The 26,621-nt window shown below is 44.2% G+C and overlaps 3 protein-coding genes across 3 annotated transcripts; all 3 read left to right on the forward strand.

Annotated features, from left to right (window-relative positions):
- The first annotated feature begins 5,227 nt into the window (after positions 1-5,227).
- Positions 5,228-7,395, forward strand: LOC144528174 (olfactory receptor 2K2-like). The gene is made up of 3 exons (XM_078266650.1): positions 5,228-5,589; positions 6,232-6,458; positions 7,043-7,395. The coding sequence occupies exons 1-3, from the start codon at positions 5,228-5,230 to the stop codon at positions 7,393-7,395; spliced, it is 942 nt and encodes a 313-aa protein (XP_078122776.1).
- A 4,009-nt stretch (positions 7,396-11,404) lies between these two features.
- Positions 11,405-12,349, forward strand: LOC144528175 (olfactory receptor 8G17-like). Its single transcript, XM_078266651.1, has one exon. The coding sequence runs from the start codon at positions 11,408-11,410 to the stop codon at positions 12,347-12,349; it is 942 nt and encodes a 313-aa protein (XP_078122777.1). The 5' UTR covers positions 11,405-11,407.
- A 5,225-nt stretch (positions 12,350-17,574) lies between these two features.
- On the forward strand, positions 17,575-19,810 carry LOC144528176 (olfactory receptor 8G17-like). Its single transcript, XM_078266653.1, has 2 exons — positions 17,575-18,464; positions 19,741-19,810. The coding sequence occupies exons 1-2, from the start codon at positions 17,575-17,577 to the stop codon at positions 19,808-19,810; spliced, it is 960 nt and encodes a 319-aa protein (XP_078122779.1).
- Positions 19,811-26,621: the final 6,811 nt, after the last annotated feature.

Raw genomic sequence — 26,621 nt, forward strand, 5'->3', positions numbered from 1 at the left:
AAACAACATACTATGTTTTGGTCCACATGCAGCAAGAAAACTTTCCAGATTTTGATAACATTTGGACATTCATCATTCCTTAACAATTCAGGTGAACACTGACCCTTCCTCACGTGACATTGTTTGGCATTTGAACATAATAACATATCATGATCTGATATAGAGACTCCCTTGAAACTTTACTGAGCACCAGGGCCGGCTCTAGCCCTTTGGTTGCCTTAGGCAAGATTGAGTGTTGCGCCCCCCCCCCACCTTAGTCTTGCATTGCCAGATCACAGCGCTGTGTCAGCGATAGAGTAGAATTGTATGTTCATTTTAGTTTCTAGCTTGCATGTAAGTTAGATGGCACCAACATTTGGTCTAATCATAACTGGTCTGGCAACCCAAAGGCCAAGGTTGTGTTTCCAGATTTGTATGCATGGTGACTTATGATGGGGGGGTCTGGGGGTCCTCCCCCTGAACATTTTGACCATTTAACGCTTCATTTCCTGCATTCAGGTGAATCTTTATGCACCTATTTCTACCTTTTTCTGAATCAATTTATGCTGGAAATATCTTTATGTAAAGGGAAACAGATTACAATCCAAATATAAAAACATAATGGAATATTTAGCAGTAAGGCTCTCAGGCTTTCTGTATTACTTTCATCTATTTATTCTCCTGTTGATCGACTTTTCTAATTATATCTGAGACAGCAAACATGTAGCCTAGCATCATTTACACCTCCCTCCTCTTTTGCTTCTTTTGTTGGGGAAGTAACCTCCTTAAATGTGCATATGACAATTATTCACCTCAGTGATACATTATTCATTTTAATTAATAAACCCCTGGACTTTAATATTTCAGATGTTTTTGAGCAATATTTCTGCTCATGTTCAAAACTTTGTGCACATTTAAAATATATCTCATCTGTGCTCTCTGAGATTTTGGAGGAGTCGTGATAGCTTGAGAAAAATAAAGTGATAATAGGCTATTACAAGAATAAAGGCACTATATTTCAGAAAATAATCTACCCTCACCATAGCCTGCTGTGCATTACGTGATTGCTCTGCTGGTAGATCTCAGACCGTCTGACAGACTCAGAGCCCCGTTTGAGACTCTGGTCTCTGAATGAGACAAAGTTTAGGGAAGTGGCTGAACGCTGCTCTACATCGGTGGTGGAAACCCGAAACTACTGCAGAAATACACGGAGCACAAACGGGACACATCTGCTGCAGCAGAGCGCGTCCATTATAAACCTGAAGCGGCACAAACCACGGAGCTCGTCTCTACTGTTACAGCGAGAGTGGACACTAAGCGATGCACAGGTCTGCTTCAGAGCTCCGTGTGTTTGAGTCTGACCCATAGACTGGAAACGTCATGTCACGGGAACTTCAAACTAAATCTGTTAGGGGCTTGTTCTGACCCAGAACGCAGAGATTTCACACACAGACAATGAACACAGTTTGTAAAGGTTTTAATGAACAAAAGAGTACTCAGAGATACAATGTGGGTTTTGTCTGAGCGGGGAAACTCCTGGCTGGTCCGAGTACCGAGTCGAGCCGAGGGGGAAGGATCCAGGTTGTACAAGACTTGAGGCGGACAGGCAGGGAAGAGTTCACATTAGTTTCCACAGGTGGAGGATTAGGCTGGATGGTGAGGCTAGAAGCTTGTAGGCACAGCGGAGGAGGCAGCAGGTCTGAGCGGTCACTGGACACAAACACAGGGTAAGTATGAGCTCAGGAGAACAAAGACAAAAGCTAGGGTGCACAAGACAACACGGACACAACTTTGAATAAACAGCGAACTCTTGGCCAAGTTACCACATGGGTGTAGATAACAAACTGGCGCCAAAGAGGTGATCAGCCCGACTGGGGGATCCCGAGGCGTTCCCAGGCCAGGTTAGAGATATAATCCCTCCACCTAGTCCTGGGTCTCCCCCGAGGCCTCCTCCCAGCTGGACGTGCCTGGAACACCTCCCTAGGGAGGCGCCCAGGGGGCATCCTTACCAGATGCCCGAACCACCTCAACTGGCTCCTTTCGACGCAAAGGAGCAGCGGCTCTACTCCGAGCTCCTCACGGATAACTGAGCTTCTCACCCTATCTCTAAGGGAGACGCCAGCTACCCTCCTGAGGAAACCCATTTCGGCCGCTTGTAACCTGGATCTTGTTCTTTCGGTCATGACCCTGCTGAGAACCATGGCCTCCGATTTAGAGGTGCTGATCCTCATCCCAGCCGCTTCACACTCGGCTGCGAACCGATCCAGTGAGTGCTGAAGGTCACAGGCCGAAGATGCCATCAGGACCACATCATCTGCAAAAAGCAGCGATGAGATCCCCAGCCCACCGAACTGCAACCCCTCTCCACCCCGACTACGCCTCGATATCCTGTCCATAAATACTACAAACAGGATTGGTGACAAAGCGCAGCCCTGGCGGAGGCCAACTCTCACCTGAAACGAGTCCGACTTACTGCCGAGAACCCGGACACAGCTCTTGCTTTGGTCGTACAGAGATTGGATGGCCCTGAGAAGGGACCCCCTCACCCCGCACTCCCGCAGCACCTCCCACAGTATCTCCCGGGCACCCGGTCATACGCCTCTCCAGATCCACAAAACACATGTAGACTGGTTAAGTATACTCCCAGGCTCCCTCCAGGATCCTTGTAGAGTAAAGATCTGGTCCGTTGTTCCAGGACCAGGACGGAATCCGCATTGTTCCTCTTCAACCTGAGATTCGACTATCGACCGAACCCTCCTTTCCAGCACCTTTGGAGTAGACTTTACCGGGAGGCTGAGAAGTGTGATACCCCTGTAATTGGCACACACTCTCTGGTCCCCTTTAAAAAAGGGGAACCACCACCCCGGTCTGCCACTCCTTAGGCACCGTCCCAGACTTCCACGCAATGCTGAAGAGGCGTGTCAACCAAGACAACCCCTCCACACCCAGAGCTTTAAGCATTTCTGGACGGATCTCATCAATTCCTGGGGCTTTGCCACTGTGGAGTTGTTTAACTACCTCAGCAACCTCCACCAGGGAAATTGATGCCAATCCCCCTCATCCTCCAGCTCTGCCTCTACCATAGAGGGCGATTAGTCGGATTTAGGAGTTCCTCAAAGTGCTCCTTCCACTCGCTCTATTACCTCCTCAGTTGAGGTCAACAGCGTCCCATCCTTACTGTACACAGCTTGATGGTTCCCCCGCTCCCTCCTGAGGTGGTGAACGGTTTTCCAGAAGTACCTTGGTGCCGACCGAAAGTCCTTCTCCATGTCTTCTCCGAACTTCTCCCACACACGCTGCTTTGCCTCTTTCACGGCAGAGGCTGCAGCCCTTCGGTACCTTGCAACTGCCTCCGGAGTCGCCTGGGATAACATATCCCGGAAAGACTCCTTTCTTCAGTCGGACGGCTTCCCTGACCACCGGTGTCCACCACGGTGTTCGTGGGTTACCGCCCCTTGAGGCACCTAAGACCCTAAGACCACAGCTCCTCACCGCAGCTTCAGCAATGGAAACTTTGAACATTGTCCACTCGGGTTCAATGCCCCCAGCCTCCACAGCCTGCACGAAAAGCTCCGCCGGAGGTGCGAGTTGAAAGTCTGTCGGACAGGGTCCTCCTCCAGACGTTCCCAATTTACCCGCACTACCCGTTTGGGCTTACCAGGTCTGTCCAGAGTCTTCCCCCACCACCTGACCCAACTCACCACCAGATGGTGATCGGTTGACAGCTCCGCCCCTCTCTTCACCCGAGTGTCCAAAACATATGGCCTCAGATCAGATGAAACGATTATAAAATCGATCATTGACCTTTGGCCTAGGGTGCTCTGGTACCAAGTACACTTATGAGCATCCCTATGTTCGAACATGGTGTTCGTTATAGACAATCCATGACTAGCACAGAAGTCCAACAACAAACAACCACTCTGGTTTAGATCAGGGAGGCCGTTCCTCCCAATCACGCCTCTCCATGTGTCTCCATCATTACCCACGTGCGCGTTGAAGTCCCCCAGCAGAACTATGGAGTCCCCGACTGGAGCCCCATGCAGGACTCCACTCAAGGTCTCCAAGAAGGCCGAATACTCTGAACTCTTGTTTGGTGCATATGCACAAACAACAGTCAGAGTTTTCCCCCCCACAACCCGCAGGCGTAGGGAGGCGACCCTCTCGTCCACCGGGTTAAACTCCAACGTAGCGGCGCTCATCCGGGGGCTTGTGAGTATCCCCACACCTGCCCGGCGCCTCACAACCTGGGCAACTCCGGAGAAGAAAAGAGTCCAACCCCTATCCAGGAGTATGGTTCCAGAACCAAGACTGTGCGTAGAGGCAAGCCCCACCAGATCTAACCGGTAGCGCTCCACCTCCCGCACAAGTTCCGGCTCCTTCCCCCACAGAGAGGTGACATTCCACGTCTCCAGAGCCAGCCTCTGCTGCCCGGGTCTGGTCCGTCGAGGCCCCTGACCTTCACTGCCACCCATGTGGCAGCGCACCCGACCCGACCGGTTAGCAAGGTGTTTGAAAGAACTCCTAGGAAGTAATCATTTTAAAATCCCAGTCTTAGTGCCACCTTCTCACCTGAGCTGCAGAGGAAGTTAAGGGTGTGTTTGTGTTTCTGATGGACACGTAGAACCCAAAGGAAAATTATTAAAAGCAAACACACTCTCCTCGACGAGTCAGAGCCTCATCAGCGCTCTGACGAGAAGACAGGAGAGTGGCAAAGGAAGCTTTAGGCTTTCCACAAGAACCTTCATAGTGTTGTGATCAATAGACATTACCTTTATTTCTTTTGTTTTTATGTTTGATGACATCTTTATCGCTCTGAGACGTCTGTTCATTAAGTGTCAGTTGTGTGTTCTACTGCAGGTAATACTCTGTGATTTATTTAATTTAGTTAAGAATTAACTAACTACTTTTATGTCTTTTTTTAAGCACTGCTATAAAGAAACAGCTCTTTTAATGACTGCACCACTGGTTAGATGTTAAACTGCATTTCGTTGTACTGGTTGTCCTTACCTGTGCAATGACAATACAGTTGAATCTAATCTAATCTAATTACAAAGAAAGACAAATGTCAGAGGCCAAGACCTCTTGTTCATTTTACAACCTTTTACTGAAGTTTATTTTTAACGTGTTGTTATACTATAAACCTAAAATTATTATCACTATTTCTGATGCCTGAAAAGTTACCTGTTGGGAGGGTTTTGATAAACTTGTCTTTTACAGAACTGCACTGTTTTGGATGGAGAACGTAACAATGGTAACTCCTCTCACACAGCCTATCGTGTTCGAGCTGGAGGGCTTCTATGTACCACCGGGCTACGGCGCCTTCTTCTTCTTCCTGGCTCTGCTTAACTACATGGTCATGCTGTTCGGGAATTGCGTGGTGCTGTGCGTCATTGTCATTGACAAGAACCTGCACAGACCCATGTTCGTAATGGTTTGTAACCTGGTAGTTTGTGATCTGTTGGGGGCCACAGCGGTGCTGCCTCGCCTCATGATACACTTCTTGACGGGCCAGAAGAAAATCGCCTACATCCCAGCCATCGCCCAGGCCTTCTCTGTGCACACGTACGGCGTCGCAGCGCAGACTATTCTGGGTGTGATGGCCTATGACAGGTAATGAAACTCATCTGCACATCCAGAGAGTTAATCACAGTCTTTTTTCTGTCATGCTTAAATGGTAAAGACTGACTCAGATGACTTATCTAAAAAAAATCTTCTAGTTCTCATTTTACAGATTTCTGCTGTTAACTGTTATGTCAGGCTGATGTTCTTTGGTGCTGTTGTTTTGTTACTAGGGCTAACTATTGTTTTTATTATTTTATGGGTAATAAAACCTTCTGCATGTCACCCCCTTGCTCTCCTACAAAGTTTCCAGTCTGTATCTTGGGATAAGAAAGGTCTTAGTTTCTTAAAAAAAGTTCCCTTCTAGACTCTTTTAAATACTTTCATTTAGAAGTTGAATCTTTTGTCCTAAATAATGCCTTAATGTTTATTAACCTTTGCATAAAATTCACAAAATAATAGATTTGCCATGTAAAATCATCCTCCAGCAGCCTGGCCAACTTTTTGTAGACTTGACTGCTGCCATAATGTGTAATTGGGTTTATGTGTTTGTATGTGAGCAAAGCCTAAAAAGGAGCAATATCAGATCTTTATAGTGCATACAGAATCAGATGCAAACATATTGAGATGCTAAGATCTTGTAAAAATATATCTTTAACTTGAATAAAGCTAAATATGGTTTGACATCTGCAGGTATATTGCTGTGTGTGAACCACTCAGGTATCACACCATCATGACATCGGCTCGGCTGCACTCCTGCTGCGCCCTGGCCTGGTTCGTCGCTCTGCTGTTTATTGGTGTGCTCTTCGCCTGGCATGTGGATACCCCGCTGTGTGGCAATACCATCCAACACATCTACTGCAGCAACCGTGCTATCCTAAGCCTGGCCTGCAGTCCCACCCCTATAAACAACATTTATGGTCAGTGCATTTGTTCATAATTAAGTACATTGCCAGGATAAGCCTGACAAGCCAAACATTTGCTGGATGTCTGGCTTGCCAGGCTTATCTTGGTAATGTGCTTTGCCCCTCCCTTACTACTATCTCTGTGTCCAAAATCCCTTCGCAAGGGGAAACAAGAACAATCTCCAAGTTAAACGTTAAAAATGTCAAGTTAGACGAAAATTTTAATGATGCAAGAAGGCCGGCCTGCTTAGTTCTTTCTGTGAATGATTGTAAAGATTTACAAAAAGTATGTTTACGACATCTACTATCTAACTGGGACGTTTTTATCGAAACGAGTCCCTAACCGAGACTATTTTGCAGAGCCACCGTCAAGACATTTGTGATTGGTTTAAAGAAATGCAAGTTCTGGCAATGTGAGACTAAAATAAAGCAACAGACATACAGCATGTTGTTGAACGTCCCTTATCCACAGCCCTTATCAGCAGGGGTTCAGCATATTCAGCACTGAAGGCCAAAATGTGACAGATTTATGATAGACTGAGGTGGAAAGTTTAAACAATACCTAATGATGGTTTAAATGATTCCTTATGTTTCTCTAGGTCTCTCCATGTCCTGGTTTGTGAGTACAAGCATCTTTCTCGTCATTGCTTTTTCCTACTTCAGAATCCTGCATGCTTCTGTAAAACGAGGCAGAGCTGACAGCACCATCCGAAGTAAGGCCTTTCAGACGTGTGCATCGCACCTTGTTGTGTATGTGCTCTATGAAATATCTTCAGTGGTCATAATTGTGAGTCAAAGGTTCCCTTCCATCTCGCAAAATATCAAGAAGTTCTTCAGCATCCTTTTCATTGTCATCCCACCAGTCATTAACCCCATTATCTATGGATTGGTCAGTAAAGAATTACGTGCAAGCATCATCAAGCGTATAACCTATAACCGAGTCAGAAAATGAGAGGGGGTTAACTTCTTTAGGTCATTGTATTCTTGATATTTAACTATATTGTAGAAAACTTAAAAAAATAGTTTTACCTGCTTGTAAAGTTTTCAATAACAGTGTACATCTCAGTATGAAAGATTATTTAGGTTTGTGGCATGCTTGTGGCCTAGTGGTCAAGCTCTTTCCACAAGACCCAACCCCCATCAAAAATATTAATAATTGTTATTTTTATAATAGTTTTTTTTTACAATTGTTAATTGTCATTGTTGTTTTTATAATTGATATTCCGACTAAGCTGTTTACATGGCTGATGAAAGTGAATATTCCACAAAAATACACTGGTGGTGGACCCTGAACACAGCCTCCCTTTTTTATTCCTTCAACTACCTTCTGAAAAGATTGGCATTGCGATGTTTGCGAAGTCTTTCATAATGGTTAAAAGTAGGTGTGTTTGTGTGTTAGCCCTGCAAACTGTTGGGTGGTTGGTTTGTGTACAGCAACAATAGCAACGCACAGAGCTGACCGTAAGCCGTAAACAGGCAAAAGGCCGTAAACTGCGGTAAAAATCCCAATTGAGACGCATATTCCGTCCAAAGAGTGTCTCTAAAACCCGAAAAAAATCCCATGTCTTAATCGGAAAATGCTTAATTCGGAAAAAGGTCTTATCCAACCTGAATATGCTGTTTACATGACCTGTATCAACTTCGGAATATTGTCATATTTTATATAATACTGGAATATTTTCCTCCAACGAGGCCATCCAGGGCAAGCGTCATCATCAAAGACTGTTCTCACCCCAACCACAGACTGTTCACCCCCACTCTCCTCCGGGAGGTGTTACAGGTCTCTCCATACCCGAACCAGCAGGTTCAGAAGTAGCTTCTTTCCTGTGGCTGTCACCCTACTGAACTCCAGCTCTGACAACCAACCAACCCTGCGAACACAGCCTCCCTCTTTCATGCCCAGCTTCTTGAAAAGGTTGGCGTTGCAAACACACTTCTACAGATTCAGAGAAAGTGGGGATAATAGGATGGAAAGAGGATGCAGAGAGAAAAGTGTGGGAGTAAAGAGAGAAGGCCTGTCTGCAGGCTGGAGTCTCTCCAGAGAGAGAGAGCGGCTCCCTGTGCGTAGTCCCTTGAATGCCTCACTGCAGCTTTTAATTCTATTAACCTGCTGGTCACTTAGACACCTGGGAGCTCTGAGGCCTCCAGGACACTCATTACAGCCTAATAATGATAACACAGGTAAACCACAACACACACAAGTTTCAATCCGGACACACAAACTGAGGCAGAGATCATGAACGTACATGAAGAGAATGGACAGTCAGGAGGAAAGTAAGAGAAACAAGTTATGTTCCTCGTAAGCTGTCACAAAAACATGTTCACTAGCTGCAGCTACACACGATGTAGTATACTGAGAGGGGACTCCTAAACTGCAGAACGGCATGCTGGGTACAGTTCGCTCTCTTTGTAGCAAACTCAAACATTCCTAGCATCAGCGATGTAACTTTCAGAATGAACGCTTTGGTTCCAGGGAATAGCCTGTACCCAAATAGCTCCCTGTAAGTAAATGATGCGTAGACTTGAGCATTGGTTGAGCAGGTGAATTTCTCAGGACCCAAGGAAGTGAAGTTGTTTGGATGAGCAATACCGTAGGCCGAAGCAATCAGCCCGTTCTGAACAGGCACGTTTCCAACGGGCATTGGATAAATTCATGACAAGCTAACTACATTTTTAGCATCTTTTCTAATGCCAAAATAATTATTTTATGTAGCAAGGTAAGGATGTTAAGGTTGTGATGGACTTGTGGTGATCCTCTACCATAAAACTGTTGTAGCTAAATACTAAAGGCTGACCTAAAAATATTGTTATTAAAACGAGGCAGAGCTGACAGCACCATCCGAAGTAAGGCCTTTCAGATGTGCGCATCGCACCTTGTTGTGTATGTACTCTATGAAATAGCTTCAATGGTCCTAATTCTGAGTCAAAGGTTCCCTTCCATCTCACAAAATATCAAGAAGTTCTTCAGCATACTTTTCACCATCATCCCACCAATCATTAACCCCGTTATCTATGGATTGGTCAGTAAAGAATTATGTGCAAGCATCATCAAGCATTTAACCTATAACCGAGTCAGAAAATGAGAGGGGGTTAACTTCTTTAGGTCATTGTATTCCTGATAATTAACTTAAATGTAGAACACTTTTAAAATCTTCTTTACCTGCTTGTAAAGTTTTCAATAACAGTGTACATCTCAGTATGAAAGATTATTTAGGTTTGCGGCATACTTGTGGCCTAGTGGTCAATAGCCTCTTTGACCCCAGACCCTTCTCAGTTGTAACTGAGAGTGGGTCTGGGAAAGCTTAATTCACAGCCCATTTCCATTTCCATTTCCACGCCGCTCAAATGATTCTGGGCGCAATTGGATAGTCCTTCAACCAATCAGACCAACGATCGGGGATGACGTAGCAGTGACATCAACGGGTTGCTGCCTGCTTCGGTGGCCGTCATGTTGAATGTAAACAAAAAGCTGCTCGCCGTCGCTATGCTATCGTCATCGTGTAAAGCCCGCCTCAACGGTTGTGATTGGTGTAAAGCCCGCCTCAACGGTTGTGATTGGTGTCTCGATTTGGAAACATTGGAAATGGGCTTGAATGGGCTCTTGGCTTGCAGAGCAAATCTCAAATTTGCCGGAAGTTCGTCAGGGTTTTCCCAGACTAAGTGGTCGAGCTCTTTCCACAAGACCCATGTCGGTAGCTACTTTCCACTATCAAAAATATTAATAATTGTTATTTCTCAGTCTAATCACTCCACAACCTATTAGATGTTGTCAATGACTACGTTTACATGCACATAATATTCCGGTTTTTGCCTTTATTCTGAAAAAAGGATGATATTCCGACTAAGCTGTTTACATGGCTGATGAAAGTGAATATTCCAATATAATAATAAAATACACTGGTGGTGGACCCTGTGAACACAGCCTCCCTCTTTTATTCCTTCAACTACCTTCTGAAAAGATCGGCGTTGCGATGTTTGCGCATATCCAAAAACCTGTTAATATCCAAGTCTTTCATAATGGTTAAAAGTAGCTGTGTTTCTCTTCCTTTTCTTTTGGCCGTGCATCTCTACTGCAGCCTTGCAAACTGTTGGCTGGTTGGTTTGTGTCCAACAACCATAGCAATGCACAGAGCTGACCGTAAGCAGTAAACAGGCAAGAGGCCGTAACCTGTCATAAACTGCAGTAAAAACCCTGATATTTGCATATTTTGAATGTCCAATGAATGCTTCTAAAACCTGAATAATACCGGCATATCACACATCTTAATTGGAAAATGTTAAATTCAGAAAAAGGCCTTATTCGGAAAAGAATATGCTGTTTACATGACCTGTATCTAATTCGGAATATTGTAAAATTCAGAATGATAGTGGAATATTAGTGTGGGTGTAAACATACTCAATGTGTCACAGAAGATCTTATGAATAGTAAACAATAATTAGTAGTGAGTAAGTAAGTAGTATACAGAACTTGTAAGCAGCTTGTTGACAGTGATTTTTAAATGTTGCATCACCCATTGTCTTAGATAATGATTATTAATAAGCCCCACAGTAACTTTGTGTCTATAAACATTATTACAGAGATCCTGATAGGTGCTGGTGGATAACATCAGCAGAGAGAGAGGGCAGGTCAGGATTAAAGATTGAGAAACAAGAAACACTTGAAGGCTGTATTACTAATCTGCAAGCGACTATTTCTTCACAATATGTATAACTCATTCTCAATTTTTGGTCAATGTCAAAGAGAGTAATTACTTCTGTAGATTTTTATTGTTCTCTGATATTGAGATTATAAGGGAATTACCTGTGGCTTTGACATCATTTTGTTGTTTTCAGGTTGATGGAAAACTACACCTACCTACTGATATCTGGGAAAGGCAGCATGTTTCTGTTGTGATCTCTTGATACCTAAATTGCCAGGACATTACTTGTGACATTTAAAGCATTGTTTTGTTGTTTTCAGGTTGATGGAAAACTACACCTACAACAGCTACACACTCCAACTGGAGGGGTTAATTGTTTCAAAAGAGTCTACGTACCCTGTCTTTCTCTTTTTCTTTTTCTCCTACCTGTTCATAATGATAGCAAATGTAGGTATTGCTGTTCTGGTTTTCATTGACAAAAATCTTCACCAGCCCATGTATGTCCTTTTTTGTAACCTAACTTTTAATGATGTATTTGGAAATTCTATCATGGTGCCTCGTTTGCTTTTAGACATGTTGCGTCCTCCCTCTGAGCGCATCATCACTTATTATGAATGTGTGGTCCAAGCTTTTACAATACACATGTTTGGCACCACTTCCCACACAGTGCTCATGATTATGGCCTTTGACAGATATGTGGCCATCTGCAATCCCCTGCGCTATGCTGCCATAATGACCAAGAAAATGGTGATTAAGCTGATAGTTTCTGCCTGGGGAGTGGCCTTTGTGTTGGTCGGGATTCTGCTCGGTCTGACCATACGGCTGAACCGATGCAGGACTCTGATCCAAAATCCTTTCTGTGACAATGCCTCACTGTTTAAACTCTCCTGTGAGGATGTGTCTATTAATAATGTCTATGGCCTCGCTTTCACTGTAGTTCTGTTCGCAGGTTCTATAGGCTGCATGGTTCTCACCTATACTAAGATTACAGTAGTGTGTCTCACCAGTAATAACAAGTCTTTGAACAGTAAAGCCTTAAAGACCTGCAGCACTCATCTGGTTGTATATCTGATTATGGCATTTAGTGGAATGTCTAACATTGTTCTGCATCGCTTCCCTCAGTACACAACCTACAGGAAACTCAGTAGCATTATGTTTCATATTGTCCCTGGCAGCCTCAACCCCATTATTTATGGTTTGCAGTCCAAAGAGATACGAAGATTCCTTTCCAATTTCAAGTTCAAGAAAGTATTGCCATCATTGTAAAGAGAATGTAAGACCAGATCAGTGCAACATATAATGTGGACTAAGTGTGCTCCACTGTACCCCTTTACAAAGACAGAGTGCATGATCACCTTTTCAATTAAAGCTCAGTAATAAGGGCTGATCCCTGACAACTGTGGTATGTGGAAAATAGAGATGCAAGGATCATGTACAATCTGTGCAATAAACACCAAAGGAGTAATTTCTGGAAAAACACAATACTTTTATATTTATAACCATATATTGTGGCAAGAAAATGAAAAACTCTCTCTTAATTATGTGGCAATAGTATTTTAAACTAAACTCATAGCTGGAGGGAAAGATGGGACGCCAGGAGAAAATTAGGAATCGTACGTAATGATAAACAAAACATCATGTTACTTTATCTTTTTTGTGAATCCAATATAATTTTGAATCCTACACATATTAGAGCTACTTTATGTTTACAGAAACAAAAACAGTTATGAGATATATTACATTACATTAAAGGTTCTCTATGGAAGATTACTGTAAAAATGTATTTCATTAAAACACAAAAAAATTCCATGACTTCATTAAAATGACTTCTGCAGTCCTAAATTGTTGTATTTTGAAATTACATGACTTTTCCAAAACTTTCAAAGATTTAATAATTCCATAACTTTGCCAGGTTTTCCATGATTATGGGAACATAATTATATTTCGTCCTTCAAATAAATATAAAAATACATAACAAAATGGTTCGTGATTCATTTTTACTCTTCAAAAACCAGGCATGGTTTAGCCAAGGCCATATATTTTAGCACACAATTTTAGTGACATTTCATCCACTAAGTGCTGTGATACAAAGCAGACACTGGACAGAAACATGGTCCATGCAAGTACGTGAACACAAATGACAAAGACTGGCTCAGCTGGCACGAGTGCTCGATCCTGATGAACACACTCAACGTGGGCTCCTATGCACCAGTGGAGGTAACAAAAGTCAGCCCTGAATGGACTTATTAGAGCATTTCTTGGACTACAGTAGTAAACAAACATGCTGTCCGTGGTGGAACGTGTACTTCTATACTTTCTGCACAGACGGAAGATAAAGATTTGTGTCTCAATGAATAATTAAGGAAGTGTCATGCATACATGTTCAGAATCAGCTTTATTGGCCAGGTTTGCATAAACAAACAAGGAATTCAACTCTGGTTAACCTTTGCTCTCAAAGTACAACACTCACTTAACATATAAAGCATAAAAACAGAAAGGACAGTAAGAAATATAAAAAATATACTGTTAAGTATGCAGTATAACAATACAATAGAATTTACAAATGTATAAGAAATATACAATAACAATTGAAGAGAGGGAAGGAATAGTGCAATATCAGTATTGTCTGAGATTTAACATTTAAATATAAATATAGTGCAAGGCAGTTCAGTACAATGGTAATATATTAATAACAATATTGTAATTGTAAGATTGAAATATACATGAGGTAGATGAGCAGAACAGTGTTGATTGACTTTGTTCAGTGTAAGGGTGGGGGGCTATTTCTGAATGTTCAACAGAGTGACTGCTTGGGGAAAGAAGCTGTCTTTGTGTCGGCTGGTTTTGGCGAACAGTGCCCTGTAACGCCTACCAGAGGGAAGGAGGTTGAACAGTTTGTGACCAGGATGTGAGGGGTCTGCGAGAGATTTTTGCTGCCCTTTTCCTGACCCTGGACCGGTACAGGTCCTGGATGGAGGGAAGGTCAGCTCCAATGATCCTCTCTGCAGCCCTAATTGTCCGTTGCAGTCTGGCCCTGTCCCGTTTGGTGGCTGACCCAAACCAGACAGTAATGGATGTGCACATGACAGACTGATGATGGCTGAGTAGAAAGTGGTCAGCAGCTCCTTAAGCAGATTAAACTTCCTTAGCTGTCACAGGAAGTATAACCTCTGCTGGGCCTTTTTCTGGACAGAGTCAATGTGGGGTTTAGGTCCTGTGAAATGCTTGATCCCAGGAACCTAAAGGAATCCACAGTTGACACTGTGTCGTTCTGGATGGTGTGGGGGGGGGGGGAGACTTCTCCGAAAGTCCACTGTCATCTCCACAGTCTTCTTGGGGTTTAACTCCAGGTGGTTCTGACTGCACCACTGGACCAGCTGTTCCACCTCCTGTCTGTAAGCAGACTCATCACCATCCTGGATCAAACCAATAACGGTGGTGTCATCTGCAAACTTCAGGAGTTTTACAGACGGTTTCTTTGAGGTGCAGTCATTAGTGTAGAGGGAGAAGAGCAGCGGGAGAGGACACACCCCTGTGGGGCGCCAGTGCTGATGGACCGGGTTTTGGATGAGATGATCCCCAGAACTGACATGCTGCTGCCTGTCAATCAGGAAGCTGATGATCCACTGACAGGTGGTGGCAGACACTGAGAACTGGGTGAGCTTCTGATGTAGGAGTTCAGGGATGATGGTGTTGAATGCCGAGCTGAAGTCCACAAACAGGATCCGAGGTGGTGCAGGATGTATTGCAGTCCCATATTGACAGCATCATCATCAATCAGACAGACAGCTGCAACTGATTCAGAACGCTGCTGCTCGAGTCCTCACTAACAGCAAGAAAGTGGATCACATCACTCCAGTTCTGAAGTCTTTACACTGACTTCCAGTACCTCAAAGAATTGATTTCAAAATACTTTTGATGGTTTATAAATCACTAAACGGTTTAGGGCCAAAATACATTTCTGATCTGCTGCTACACTACGAACCACGAGATCTCTCAGGTGGTCTGGGACAGGTCTGCTACACTACGACCCACCCAGACCTCTCAGGTGGTCTGGGACAGGTCTACTACACTATGACCCACCCAGACCTCTCAGGTGGTCTGGGTTAGGTCTGCTACACTATGACCCACCCAGACCTCTCAGGTGGTCTGGGACAGGTCTACTACATTATGACCCACCCAGACCTCTCAGGTGGTCTGGGACAGGTCTACTACATTATGACCCACCCAGACCTCTCAGGTGGTCTGGGACAGGTCTACTACACTATGACCCACCCAGACCTCTCAGGTGGTCTGGGACAGGTCTGCTTGTTGTCCCCAGAGTCCGAACTAAACAGGGGGAAGCAGCGTTCAGTTTTTATGCTCCACATATCTGGAACAAACTCCCAGAAAACTGCAGGTCCGCCGCAACTCTCAGTTCTTTCAAATTAAGGCTGAAGACCTTTCTTTTTGATGTTGCCATTATTTAAATACCTCGTTCATTTCTAAGTCCTCTGGGAGGCCAGGTTTGACTCAGTTAACTTGTTCTTTTTATCGTTTTTAACTGCTCTTTAATGTTTTATGTAAAGCACTTTGAATTGCCCTGTTGCTGAAAGGTGCTATACAAATAAAGCTGCCTTGCCTATGATGGAGAGATTTTTGGGGACTGGGATGATGCTGGAGCATTTGAAGCAGGAGGGCACTTCACACAGCTCCAGGGACCGGTTAAAGAGCTGCGTGAAGATTGGCACCAGAGCTTCATCAAGCTGCTCAGCCAGGGTTGTTTTAAACCTAAACGTAAGGGGTCAGCTTTCTCTTGTTGTTTCATGCTATAGCGTTGCAAACAGCAACAATGAAGAGTCTAGCTTGACCTGAGCCACAATTTTCAGGTGACACACTCCCATCAAATCAAACTTCGGTAGCTTGAAACCTCTGCGTCCGTGTACTTGCAAAGAACACCAGCCAGACAACTATCACTTTAAGAGGTTGGAACAAGACCAAGTTTGAGGTTGGATAATTTAGACTGGAGATGAGTGAGAAGTTTTGATGCAAGGGAGGGTGAACAGGGTGACACAAACTTTACTCTTTCTTGTCTAAGAGTAGCAAGGTATATCATTCTTGGAGCAAGTTGTACTGTAGCGTCCCTGGCTGAATAATGGTCTGGCTCTCTGTTAACTGATGGTTCAGAAAGCTTTATTGTCCTTTTGCAACATTCCTTAAAGGTGCTCTAAGCGATTTCACGTGTTTTTTAGGCTACAACATTTTTTGTCACATACAGTAACAACTAGCTGCCTGTCCCCTGAACACACTGTAAAAAACGCGTTCTCTGTAGACAGCCCAGGCTCCACAAACGGCAACAAAAACGAACTGCGCCAACCTGCACCACCAAACATAACAAACAGTGTTCCAGCCAATAACCGACAAGAAGGAGCTGGTTGAGCCATCACCGCAGCAGCGTTAGCACGGTAGGCTACTTCTACAATGCGCGTTCATGACTGTTTCAGGAAGCACAGAAGGGAGGGAGAGGGGCGAGCTAGGCTCCGTTTTGTTTGACAATACTTTGAACGTCAACAAGAAGTAACGTCTGAGGAGCTGAGAAAAAAAAACAAAAAAAAACACCTTTACTACATACATTTCATTGTAGTATCTCTCAAGTAACAGGCTCATTAGCCAGGCAACGCCAACTTCAAGTCAATGGCAATATGCTACTGTTAGCTTTACTTTCAAGCTTGTACTCTCCAATCTCGGCAAAATCATAAAATGGCATACCACAAAGTAACCCAAGATACAAACAATTGTAACATGAATGAAATGTAAAATTAACATACCTTGTGCCCCTAACAGCCAGGTGCTAAACAATATTAATGTATGCCTTCGTTCTCTATACGACAGCTTATTCCTTCTCGTTTTGCAGCTGTACTTTTACTTCCGGATTCGGAATTTTCAAAATGAAAGCATTAGTGTCAGTGCAATGGCCAGCATAACAATTTCTAAATGTTGCATCACACATTACCTGACGTAATGGCAAATGATTCCCCTGCAGATAAAATCATGTCTATAAAACATTGCAAAGAGTTCCGGGGGATATTATCAGCAATGAGCAGGAGACATAAGAAAGAGAAGCTTGGAACAAGAGACAATCAGAGTAAGCATTACCGATCTACATGTTTTCTCACAATTGTCCTACTTTATTTTTTATACTGTTACCCCCCCATAAAAGAGAGAGTTGCACACTAGTATTGTGACTTGACATCTTGATACCTTAATTGCCAGGACAATACTTGTAACATTTACAACTTTCATTTTTTTTAAACGGTTACTACTTTCATGATGAAAAAACAAACAAACTATGAACTATCCATATTGGCATATAGTCAGTCTTACTGATATCTGGGAAAGGCAGCATGTTTCTGTTGTGATCGTTCGCACCCTAGTATTGTGATCTCTTGATACCTAAATTGCCAGGACATTACTTGTGACATTTAAAGCATTGTTTTGTTGTTTTCAGGTTGATGGAAAACTACACCTACAACAGCTACACACTCCAACTGGAGGGGTTAATTGTTTCAAAAGAGTCTACGTACCCTGTCTTTCTCTTTTTCTTTTTCTCCTACCTGTTCATAATGATAGCAAATGTAGGTATTGCTGTTCTGGTTTTCATTGACAAAAATCTTCACCAGCCCATGTATGTCCTTTTTTGTAACCTAACTTTTAATGATGTACTTGGAAATTCTATCATGGTGCCTCGTTTGCTTTTAGACATGTTGCGGCCTCCCTCTGAGCGCATCATCACTTATAATGAATGTGTGGTCCAAGCTTTTGTCTCACATATGTTTGGTACCACTAGTCTTACAGTGCTCATGATTATGGCCTTTGACAGATATGTGGCCATCTGCAATCCCCTGCGCTATGCTGCCATAATGACCAAGAAAATGGTGATTAAGCTGACAGTTTCTGCCTGGGGAGTGGCCTTTGTGTTGGTCGGGATTCTGCTCGGTCTGACCATACGGCTGAACCGATGCAGGACTCTGATCCAAAACCCTTACTGTGACAATGCCTCACTGTTTAAACTCTCCTGTGAGGATGTGTCTATTAATAATGTCTATGGCCTCGCTTTCACTGTAGTTCTGTTCACAAGTTCTATAGGCAGCACGGTTCTCACCTATACTAAGATTACAGTAGTGTGTCTCACCAGTAATAACAAGTCTTTGAACAGTAAAGCCTTAAAGACCTGCAGCACTCATCTGATTATCTATCTGATTTTGTTGGTCAGTGGAATGTCTAACATTGTTCTGCATCGCTTCCCTCAGTACACAACCTACAGGAAACTCAGTAGCATTATGTTTCATATTGTCCCTGGCAGCCTCAACCCCATTATTTATGGTTTGCAGTCCAAAGAGATACGAAGATTCCTTTCCAATTTCAAGTTCAAGAAAGTATTGCCATCATTGTAAAGAGAATGTAAGACCAGATCAGTGCAACATATAATGTGGACTAAGTGTGCTCCACTGTACCCCTTTACAAAGACAGAGTGCATGATCACCTTTTCAAAAAAAGCTCAGTAATAAGGGCTGATCCCTGACAACTGTGATATGTGGAAAATAGAGATGCAAGGACCATGTACAATCTGTGCAATAAACACCAAAGGAGTAATTTCTGGAAAAACACAATACTTTTATATTTATAACATGGCAAGAAAATGCAAAACCAACCTGTGTTCTCTTAATTATGTGGCAATAGTATTTTAAACTAAACTCCAAAGCCCAGAATCGTTACCTGGGTTAGGGCTAACCTTAACCCTGATTATTTTTATACAAGGCCTATAGCACAATGACCTGACAATAACATGCAAATTAATGTTAACACAGGGTTCCTACACATTTTCATGGACCAAAAATAAAATGTCAATGACCATACAGAGCCTTAAACACTAACACAACTGTATAGTATACTTGACTCCAAATGTTAACTATTAAGTATAAGCCTTAAACAGCAAACTTTTTCAATCTTTAATAGTTGGAAATGTTTATATTCACTACAAATACTTCAACCTACAGGCAAAGTTAATACATTGTCTTGATTGGAAATAATTACTCTACAAACAGTTAAATCAGTCTGGAACTGGCTTTCAAGCATGAATGAGAAAATTAAGAATCGTACGCGATGATAAACAAAAATTTCTCACGCATCCGACAGATATTAGAGCTATCTTATGTTAACAGATACAAAAAGTAATTCAGAGTTATGTTATATTACATTAAAGGTTATCCATGGAAGATTAATGTAACAATTAATTTCATTAAACAAAAAAATTCCGTGACTTTTCCAAAATGTTTAAAGATGATTTCTTCTCCAGGCCTAACTTTTTTATGTTGAAATGACAATTCCATAACTTTGCCAGGTTTTCGTGTCAGGGTTACTGGCGGACGCCGCTCCTTGCGACCGTGCATTAGCGCGGCACTCAGACACTACAAATCGTCAAAAATGAAAAGGGAACTCCCTGCTGAGTTCAATGATACCTCACACAAGACACTACGTCATACAGGACATTAGCTATGAAAGGGGGCGTGACCAAAGCATAGGGGTCGGGGCAAACCTTTACCAATAAAAAAGGAAGTCTCTGCTGAGTTCATTGATACCTCACATAAGACTCTACCTTAAACGGGTCACCAGTTATGAAAGGGGGCGTGGCATAAGCATAGGGGGGCGGGCCAAATCATCACCAATGAAGAAGGAACTCTCTGCTGAGTTCATTGATACCTCACATAAGACTCTACCTTAAACGGGTCACCAGTTATGAAAGGGGGCGTGGCATAAGCATAGGGGGGCGGGCCAAATCATCACCAATGAAGAAAGAAGTTTCTGTTGAGTTCATTGATACCTCACACAAGATTGTACCTTAAACGGTTCAAAAGCCATAAGAGGGGGGCATGGTCTAAGTACATGGGCGTGGTTAAAGTATAGGGGGAGGCTCAGTATCACATGTAGACCATACATTATAAGTTTCAAGTAAATCGGATGATGTTTGTCATATAAGGTGGATTTCCTGTTGCCATCTATGACCAAAGGTCAATGTTGGCCTGTAGATGTCCTCAGGCCTGGACTCTTGTCAAACTTGAGAAATTTCGGGCAAATATGACAATGCACACTAAAGTTACAACAACTTCTTCGTTCATCGATAAATGCTCAAAATGGCCGCCATGCCACGCCCACAAAAAGGTTTTTCTTTTAATAACTTTTCATCATTAGTGTTGAGATGGTACAGACCAAGTTTGAAGTCCATCAGATGAAATCTCTAGGAGGAGTTCATTAAAGTATAGCACCTTGACTTTTAGGTCTACTTGCTGTTACCACTAGGGGGCGCTGTGACTTTGAGCCAATATCGGCCTGTAGATGTCGTCAAGGTTGGACTCTTATGAATCCTGAAAAGTTTCGAGACAATTGGACAATGTAAACTCAAGTTACACCCACTTCCTGTTTCAATGGCGAAAGGCACAGAATGGCCGCCCCGCCATGGCCACGCCCTATGATGAAAAGTTTTTCGTTTAATAACTTTTCATCTCTAAGGTCTGAAGATGGCACAGACCAAATTTGAAGTTGATCGGATGAAATCTCTAGGAGGAGTTCGTTAAAGTACGACATGTGGAAATTAATTTTCAAACTTTCAATTCAAAATGGCGGATTTCCTGTTGGGTTTAGGGTATGCCTCCAATTAGCTTTTTTGTACGTCTTGACATGCTACATCTGTGTACTACGTTTGTTAGTCTACGTTAAACGTAGTGCAGGGGCTCAATTTTTTAAGTTTTGTAGGGGGTGCTAGCGAGCCATTTTTGTGCCCCGAAAACCCTTAAAATACGTAAAGTTTGACCAGGATTGATGCGACTGCCAATTTTGGTGAGTTTTTGAGTATGTTAAGCCCCTGAAAAAGGTGACGCATTTGCCGGAAAAATAATTCCTTCAGTTTCAATAGGGCCTTCGCCGCTGTTGGTGCTCTGGCCCTAATTACATTACATTACATCTGTAAATATGGAGAATGAAACCTCAAAGCCGTGCGACGCATCTGGACCCATAGTGGGTGAGATGGTTAGAAAATATGGACCGGACTGCTTGAGATATCTGTCATATTGGTCAAAAAGCTTTGGCTTTCCAAAAACTGGATCACTGAGTCCTGGAAAGTTATTTTATCTGCTTTTATATATTTAACTGTTTTAACTGCTCTTATACTGCACTGAAATTTTTTTTTCTCGTATCTGTTTTTAATTTTTTAATCTGTTTTCATGTATAGCACTTTGAATTGCCCTGTTGCTGAAATGTGCTATACAAATAAAGCTGCCTTGCCTTGCCTTACATTACATGTCATTTAGCTGAAGCTTTTATCCAAAGCAACTTCCAATTAAGTCCAAAAAAATTAAATCTAAAATCCTCTACAGCCAAGCAGGGGGATACCTCAGCCAGTTTACAGTTCCTCTTCCTCTTAATGGGTTTATTAGACAGATTAGTGACCTTCATGGGGACCCACCTGTCACCCCACACCGGTGTCACTACACGGACAACCATTATGTTACGTGGCATTGACTTAGATGAGGTAGGTTCAACAATGGCTGCACTTCCTAGTGACATGGGTGCATTTTTAGGAAGATTACCCCATACAAGATGTTCTTGTCTGGCCAGGAGAGTGACAGCCTGTCTGAGCTTGACTGTGCCAATTTTGGTTGGTAGCTCCCCACCCCTCCAACGAGATGTATTCGCCATTAGGTCCAAAAACTGCTCACACTCCGGAGAGGAAGAGAAACTGTCATTAGTGACTAGTCGCCAATAATCATCACTGCTTTTAAACTGGTGCATGAGAAACTTAATCACGTTTGTGCCAATGATTAGGTCATCTCGTTGACCTGGTACCACAAGCACTGGAACAATGCAACTCTCCCCATACACCTTCAGTTCAACCTCATAAATGCACTTTGGTTTTGTGAGTTTCCCTCCACACCCCACTAAAACCACTTCTTCATCCATTTGTTTTGGCACTGACAATATGCTTTCATCGAGCATCCTTTTCTCCGCTTCTTCGCTGAAAGTGCAGGCCATGGAGCCTGAATCGAGCATTCCTCTCAACTGATATTTGTTATTCACACTGACAGGAGCATAAAACAGTTCATCGTATGGTTCAACTCTTTGTGTGTTCTGTGCTATTACTTTCACCCCAACTGGTGTGGTGCTGCATGCCTTAACAAAATGCTGTTCAAGTGTATTGTCATTTTTGAGGGTTTGTTTATCGTCACCCACACATCCCTTCCCTGAATGCGGGTCAATTAGTTTAAAGGCTGCTGCTCTCGGGGTGAGTTTGTGGCCAGATGCTCCTGTCTGAAATTGTTATTTGGACAGTTCCTCTTGATGTGCCCAGGCATGAAGCAAGACAAGCACAAGCGCTCATGTCTACAGTGAGCCAGGGTGGAGTGTTCAACAGACTTGCAAACCTTGCAGAATTTTTTTTGAAACTGGTCAGGTGAATGCTGTCTGACTGCTGTTGCTTGATTGTTTTGAGCAAGTGTACGGTCAAGGAGACCAATGAGGGTCTTTATGTAATTGTCATCAATCTGAGGGTGAGTTGTGGCACTCAACTCAACCGGGACAGGAGGCGGCACTGAGCAGCTGGCTGAAGTTGACACGTTGGCTGTAGCAGTTTGAACATGAGCTGCCACAGGTCTAGCTGATGTGAAGCGACTTGGCTTGGTAAGTGACTTTTCCTTCAGTTCTATCTGATAACGGTCGACATGTTCCTGTATTTCACTAGAAGTCCACTTGTCTGGTGCTTTGAATCTCAACACTGCAGCGAGAGAGGGATCTGGACAATACTTTACAAACATCATGGTTACCCCTCGACGGGAATCACACATGTGTCTTCCTTGTCTCTTTAAGCCCTCCTCAGCTGCATCGACAGCCTTGTTAAGGCGGATCCAATACTCAACTGGGTTCTCTCCTGAAACAGGCACTGTGCCATAGAAGTCAGCAAGGGGCATACTTGAACATGTTATGTCACCGAAATGTTGTTTCAGTATATCCGTTATTACTCCTGGGTTCTCATGGGGCTTCAGTGATGGCTTGCTACGTGGGGTTATCTTCACCTCTCTTTCTCAAGTATCTGTTCATAAACTCCTCCCACTCGTATACAGAATGCTTGTCTGAGCCATCTCCTCTGAAAACAGGAGGCACTTTCACATCGGACTGCATGACCAACTTCATACCAGTCAGATTAAGGGTAGAGTCAGCGAGTATCTGTCCTGCACCTGAGTTCTGAACCTGTGCACCTTCACCGGTATTTACCTCCCCCTTTAACTGAGCTGATAGAGTCTGTCCCACTTGCTGGGCGATGTGCGTGATAAGATTACTCAGAGCTGGATCAGCAATGTCTGGAATTGCTGAAAGCATTTCAGTGGGTCTACTATTAGGGAATAGACTATTAGATAGCCTGGTGGAGCTTAAGGCAGGTGAGCCCACATTACCTGGAGCTCTAACTGGAGTAGTACACAGCTCACTTAAAAGTCTCCCCCTCCCAGAACTAAGAACAGAATCAATAGAGAGCACATTTTCTCCCCTTCCAATATTAAATGTCATTTTCTTCACTTAACTCAGAGCCACACAAAAACAGAAAATACCCCTTTTTTTTTTTACAATAGGCAACAAAGATATATATATAAAACAACCACTTTCAAAGCAAAAGTAATAAAGGAAAGCCATGGACTTGTACCCATCACAGAACTCTTGGATTTGATGCGCAATGCTGAGTCAGCTGCTGAAGTTGAGAAGATTTACTTTTTATTGTGGATTATGTAGGTGTGCAGTATACATTTCCGTAATGGTGCAAGTTGTCAATTTGAATGTTATGCTATGGCATAATGTTAGCCAGGTTTTTATTTACTTATTTGTAGGCTGGGACAGTGACATGTCTGCCATCTTGCTGCTGCTACATTTGCTACCACCATCTGCACAAGGTAGAAAGAGGCCGGGAAGGATGTCAGCATATCAAGCTGTAGATCAGCTCATCAGATTTCAAAAGGTATGCTTAACAGTTGTTTTAAATATATCTTCCATCACGTCAATCTTGTGCACAGTTTGAGGTGATCTGATATATTGTCAGAGGTTAGTCACCATAACAATTCTGTTGAATGTGTTTTGTTGTAGGTTGGAACCAGTGTGCAGCAGAAACTAGAATACATCACCCAGTGTAGTCAGCCTTACCTTCTCACCCAGGGATCCACACAGAGCAGCATTCACTCCTACTTCATTGAGGTTGACAAGCATGCAGTTCCATGCAAGGCAACAGGTTCAGTAGGAGCTTTTGACAAAGTCTTTAAAGCCCATTACGTCTTTGTTACGTCATACAGTTCTTCCTTGAGCAGCTTTTTCACTTTTGTGCAAACAACCATCTATAACATCGACATGGGGGAAACAAAGGAGACTCCTAGAGTTGCAGAGTTGCAAGCAAGAATGGTGCGTTAGTTGAGATAAAACTATGAAGTGTTTTCTTTGCAAAAGTGACCATGGAAGTCCAAACAACCTTTTTAAGCACCTTAAGGTAATTCATGGGCTATGTACAGGCAGGACTCTTTTTCTGAAATGTGGTCAAGAAGGTTCTCCGGGAACCATCACCTTATCGTGGTGGAGAGGTTTGTGTGTCCCTATGAACCTGAGGGCTGTGTTGTCTGGAGCTTTGTGCTCCTGGTAGGGTCTCCCAAGGCAAAGTGGTCTCAGGTGAGGGGCCAGACAAAGAATGGTTCAAAAATCCTATGAAAAATCGAGGAAGGGATGAAGTGACCCTGCCCGGAGGAAGCCCGGGGCCCCCGTCTGGAGCCAGGCCCAGATGGAGGGCTCGTCAGCAAGCATCTGGTGGCCGGGTTTGCCACGGAGCCCGGCCGGGCACAGCCCGAAAAAGCTACGTGGCGGACATCCCTCCATCCCATGGGCCCACCACCTGTGGGAGGAACCGCTGGGGTCGGGTGCGCTGCCACATGGGTGGCAGTGAAGGTCAGGGGCCTCGACGGACCAGACCCGGGCAGCAGAGGCTGGCTCTGGGGACGTGGAATGTCACCTCTCTGTGGGGGAAGGAGCCGGAACTTGTGCGGGAGGTGGAGCACTACCGGTTAGATCTGGTGGGGCTTACCTCTACGCACAGTCTTGGTTCTGGAACCATACTTCTGGATAGGGGTTGGACTCTTTTCTTCTCCGGAGTTGCCCAGGGTGTGAGGCGCCGGGCGGGTGTGGGGATACTCACAAGCCCCCGGCTGAGCGCCACTACGTTGGAGTTTAACCCGGTGGACGAGAGGGTCGCATCCCTACGCCTGCGGGTTGTGGGGGGGAAAACTCTGACTGTTGTTTGTGCATATGCACCAAAACAAGAGTTCAGAGTATTCGGCCTTCTTGGAGACCTTGAGTGGAGTCCTGCATGGGGCTCCAGTCGGGGACTCCATAGTTCTGCTGGGGGACTTCAACGCGCACGTGGGTAATGATGGAGACACATGGAGAGGCGTGATTGGGAGGAACGGCCTCCCTGATCTAAACCAGAGTGGTTGTTTGTTGTTGGACTTCTGTGCTAGTCATGGATTGTCTATAACGAACACCATGTTCGAACATAGGGATGCTCATAAGTGTACTTGGTACCAGAGCACCCTAGGCCAAAGGTCAATGATCGATTTTATAATCGTTTCATCTGATCTGAGGCCATATTTTTTGGACACTCGGGTGAAGAGAGGGGCGGAGCTGTCAACCGAGTGAGTGAGTTGGGTCAGGGGGTGGGGGAAGACTCTGGACAGACCTGGTAAGCCCAAACGGGTAGTGCGGGTAAATTGGGAACGTCTGGAGGAGGCCCCTGTCCGACAGACTTTCAACTCACACCTCCGGCGGAGCTTTTCGTGCATCCCTGTGGAGGCTGGGGGCATTGAACCCGAGTGGACAATGTTCAAAGTTTCCATTGCTGAAGCTGCGGTGAGGAGCTGTGGTCTTAGGTGCCTCAAGGGGCGGTAACCCACGAACACCGTGGTGGACACTGGTGGTCAGGGAAGCCGTCCGACTGAAGGAGTCTTTCCGGGATATGTTATCCCAGACGACTCCGGAGGCAGTTGCAAGGTACCGAAGGGGCTCGAAGGGCTGCAGCCTCTGCCGTGAAAGAGGCAAAGCAGCGTGTGTGGGAGAAGTTCGGAGAAGACATGGAGAAGGACTTTCGGTCGGCACCAAGGTACTTTCTGGAAAACCGTTCGCCACCTCAGGAGGGGGGAAGCGGGAACCATCCAAGCTGTGTACAGTAAGGATGGGACGCTGTTGACCTCAACTGAGGAGGTAATAGGGCGGTGGAAGGAGCACTTTGAGGAACTCCTAAATCCGACTAATACGCCCTCTATGGTAGAGGCAGAGCTGGAGGATGAGGGGGGATTGGCATCAATTTCCCTGGTGGAGGTTGCTGAGGTAGTTAAACAACTCCACAGTGGCAAAGCCCCAGGAATTGATGAGATCCGTCCAGAAATGCTTAAAGCACTGGGTGTGGAGGGGTTGTCTTGGTTGACACGCC

Source organism: Sander vitreus, chromosome 13, assembly GCF_031162955.1.
Source record: "Sander vitreus isolate 19-12246 chromosome 13, sanVit1, whole genome shotgun sequence".
In the NCBI taxonomy this organism is placed as follows: Eukaryota; Metazoa; Chordata; class Actinopteri; order Perciformes; family Percidae; genus Sander; species Sander vitreus.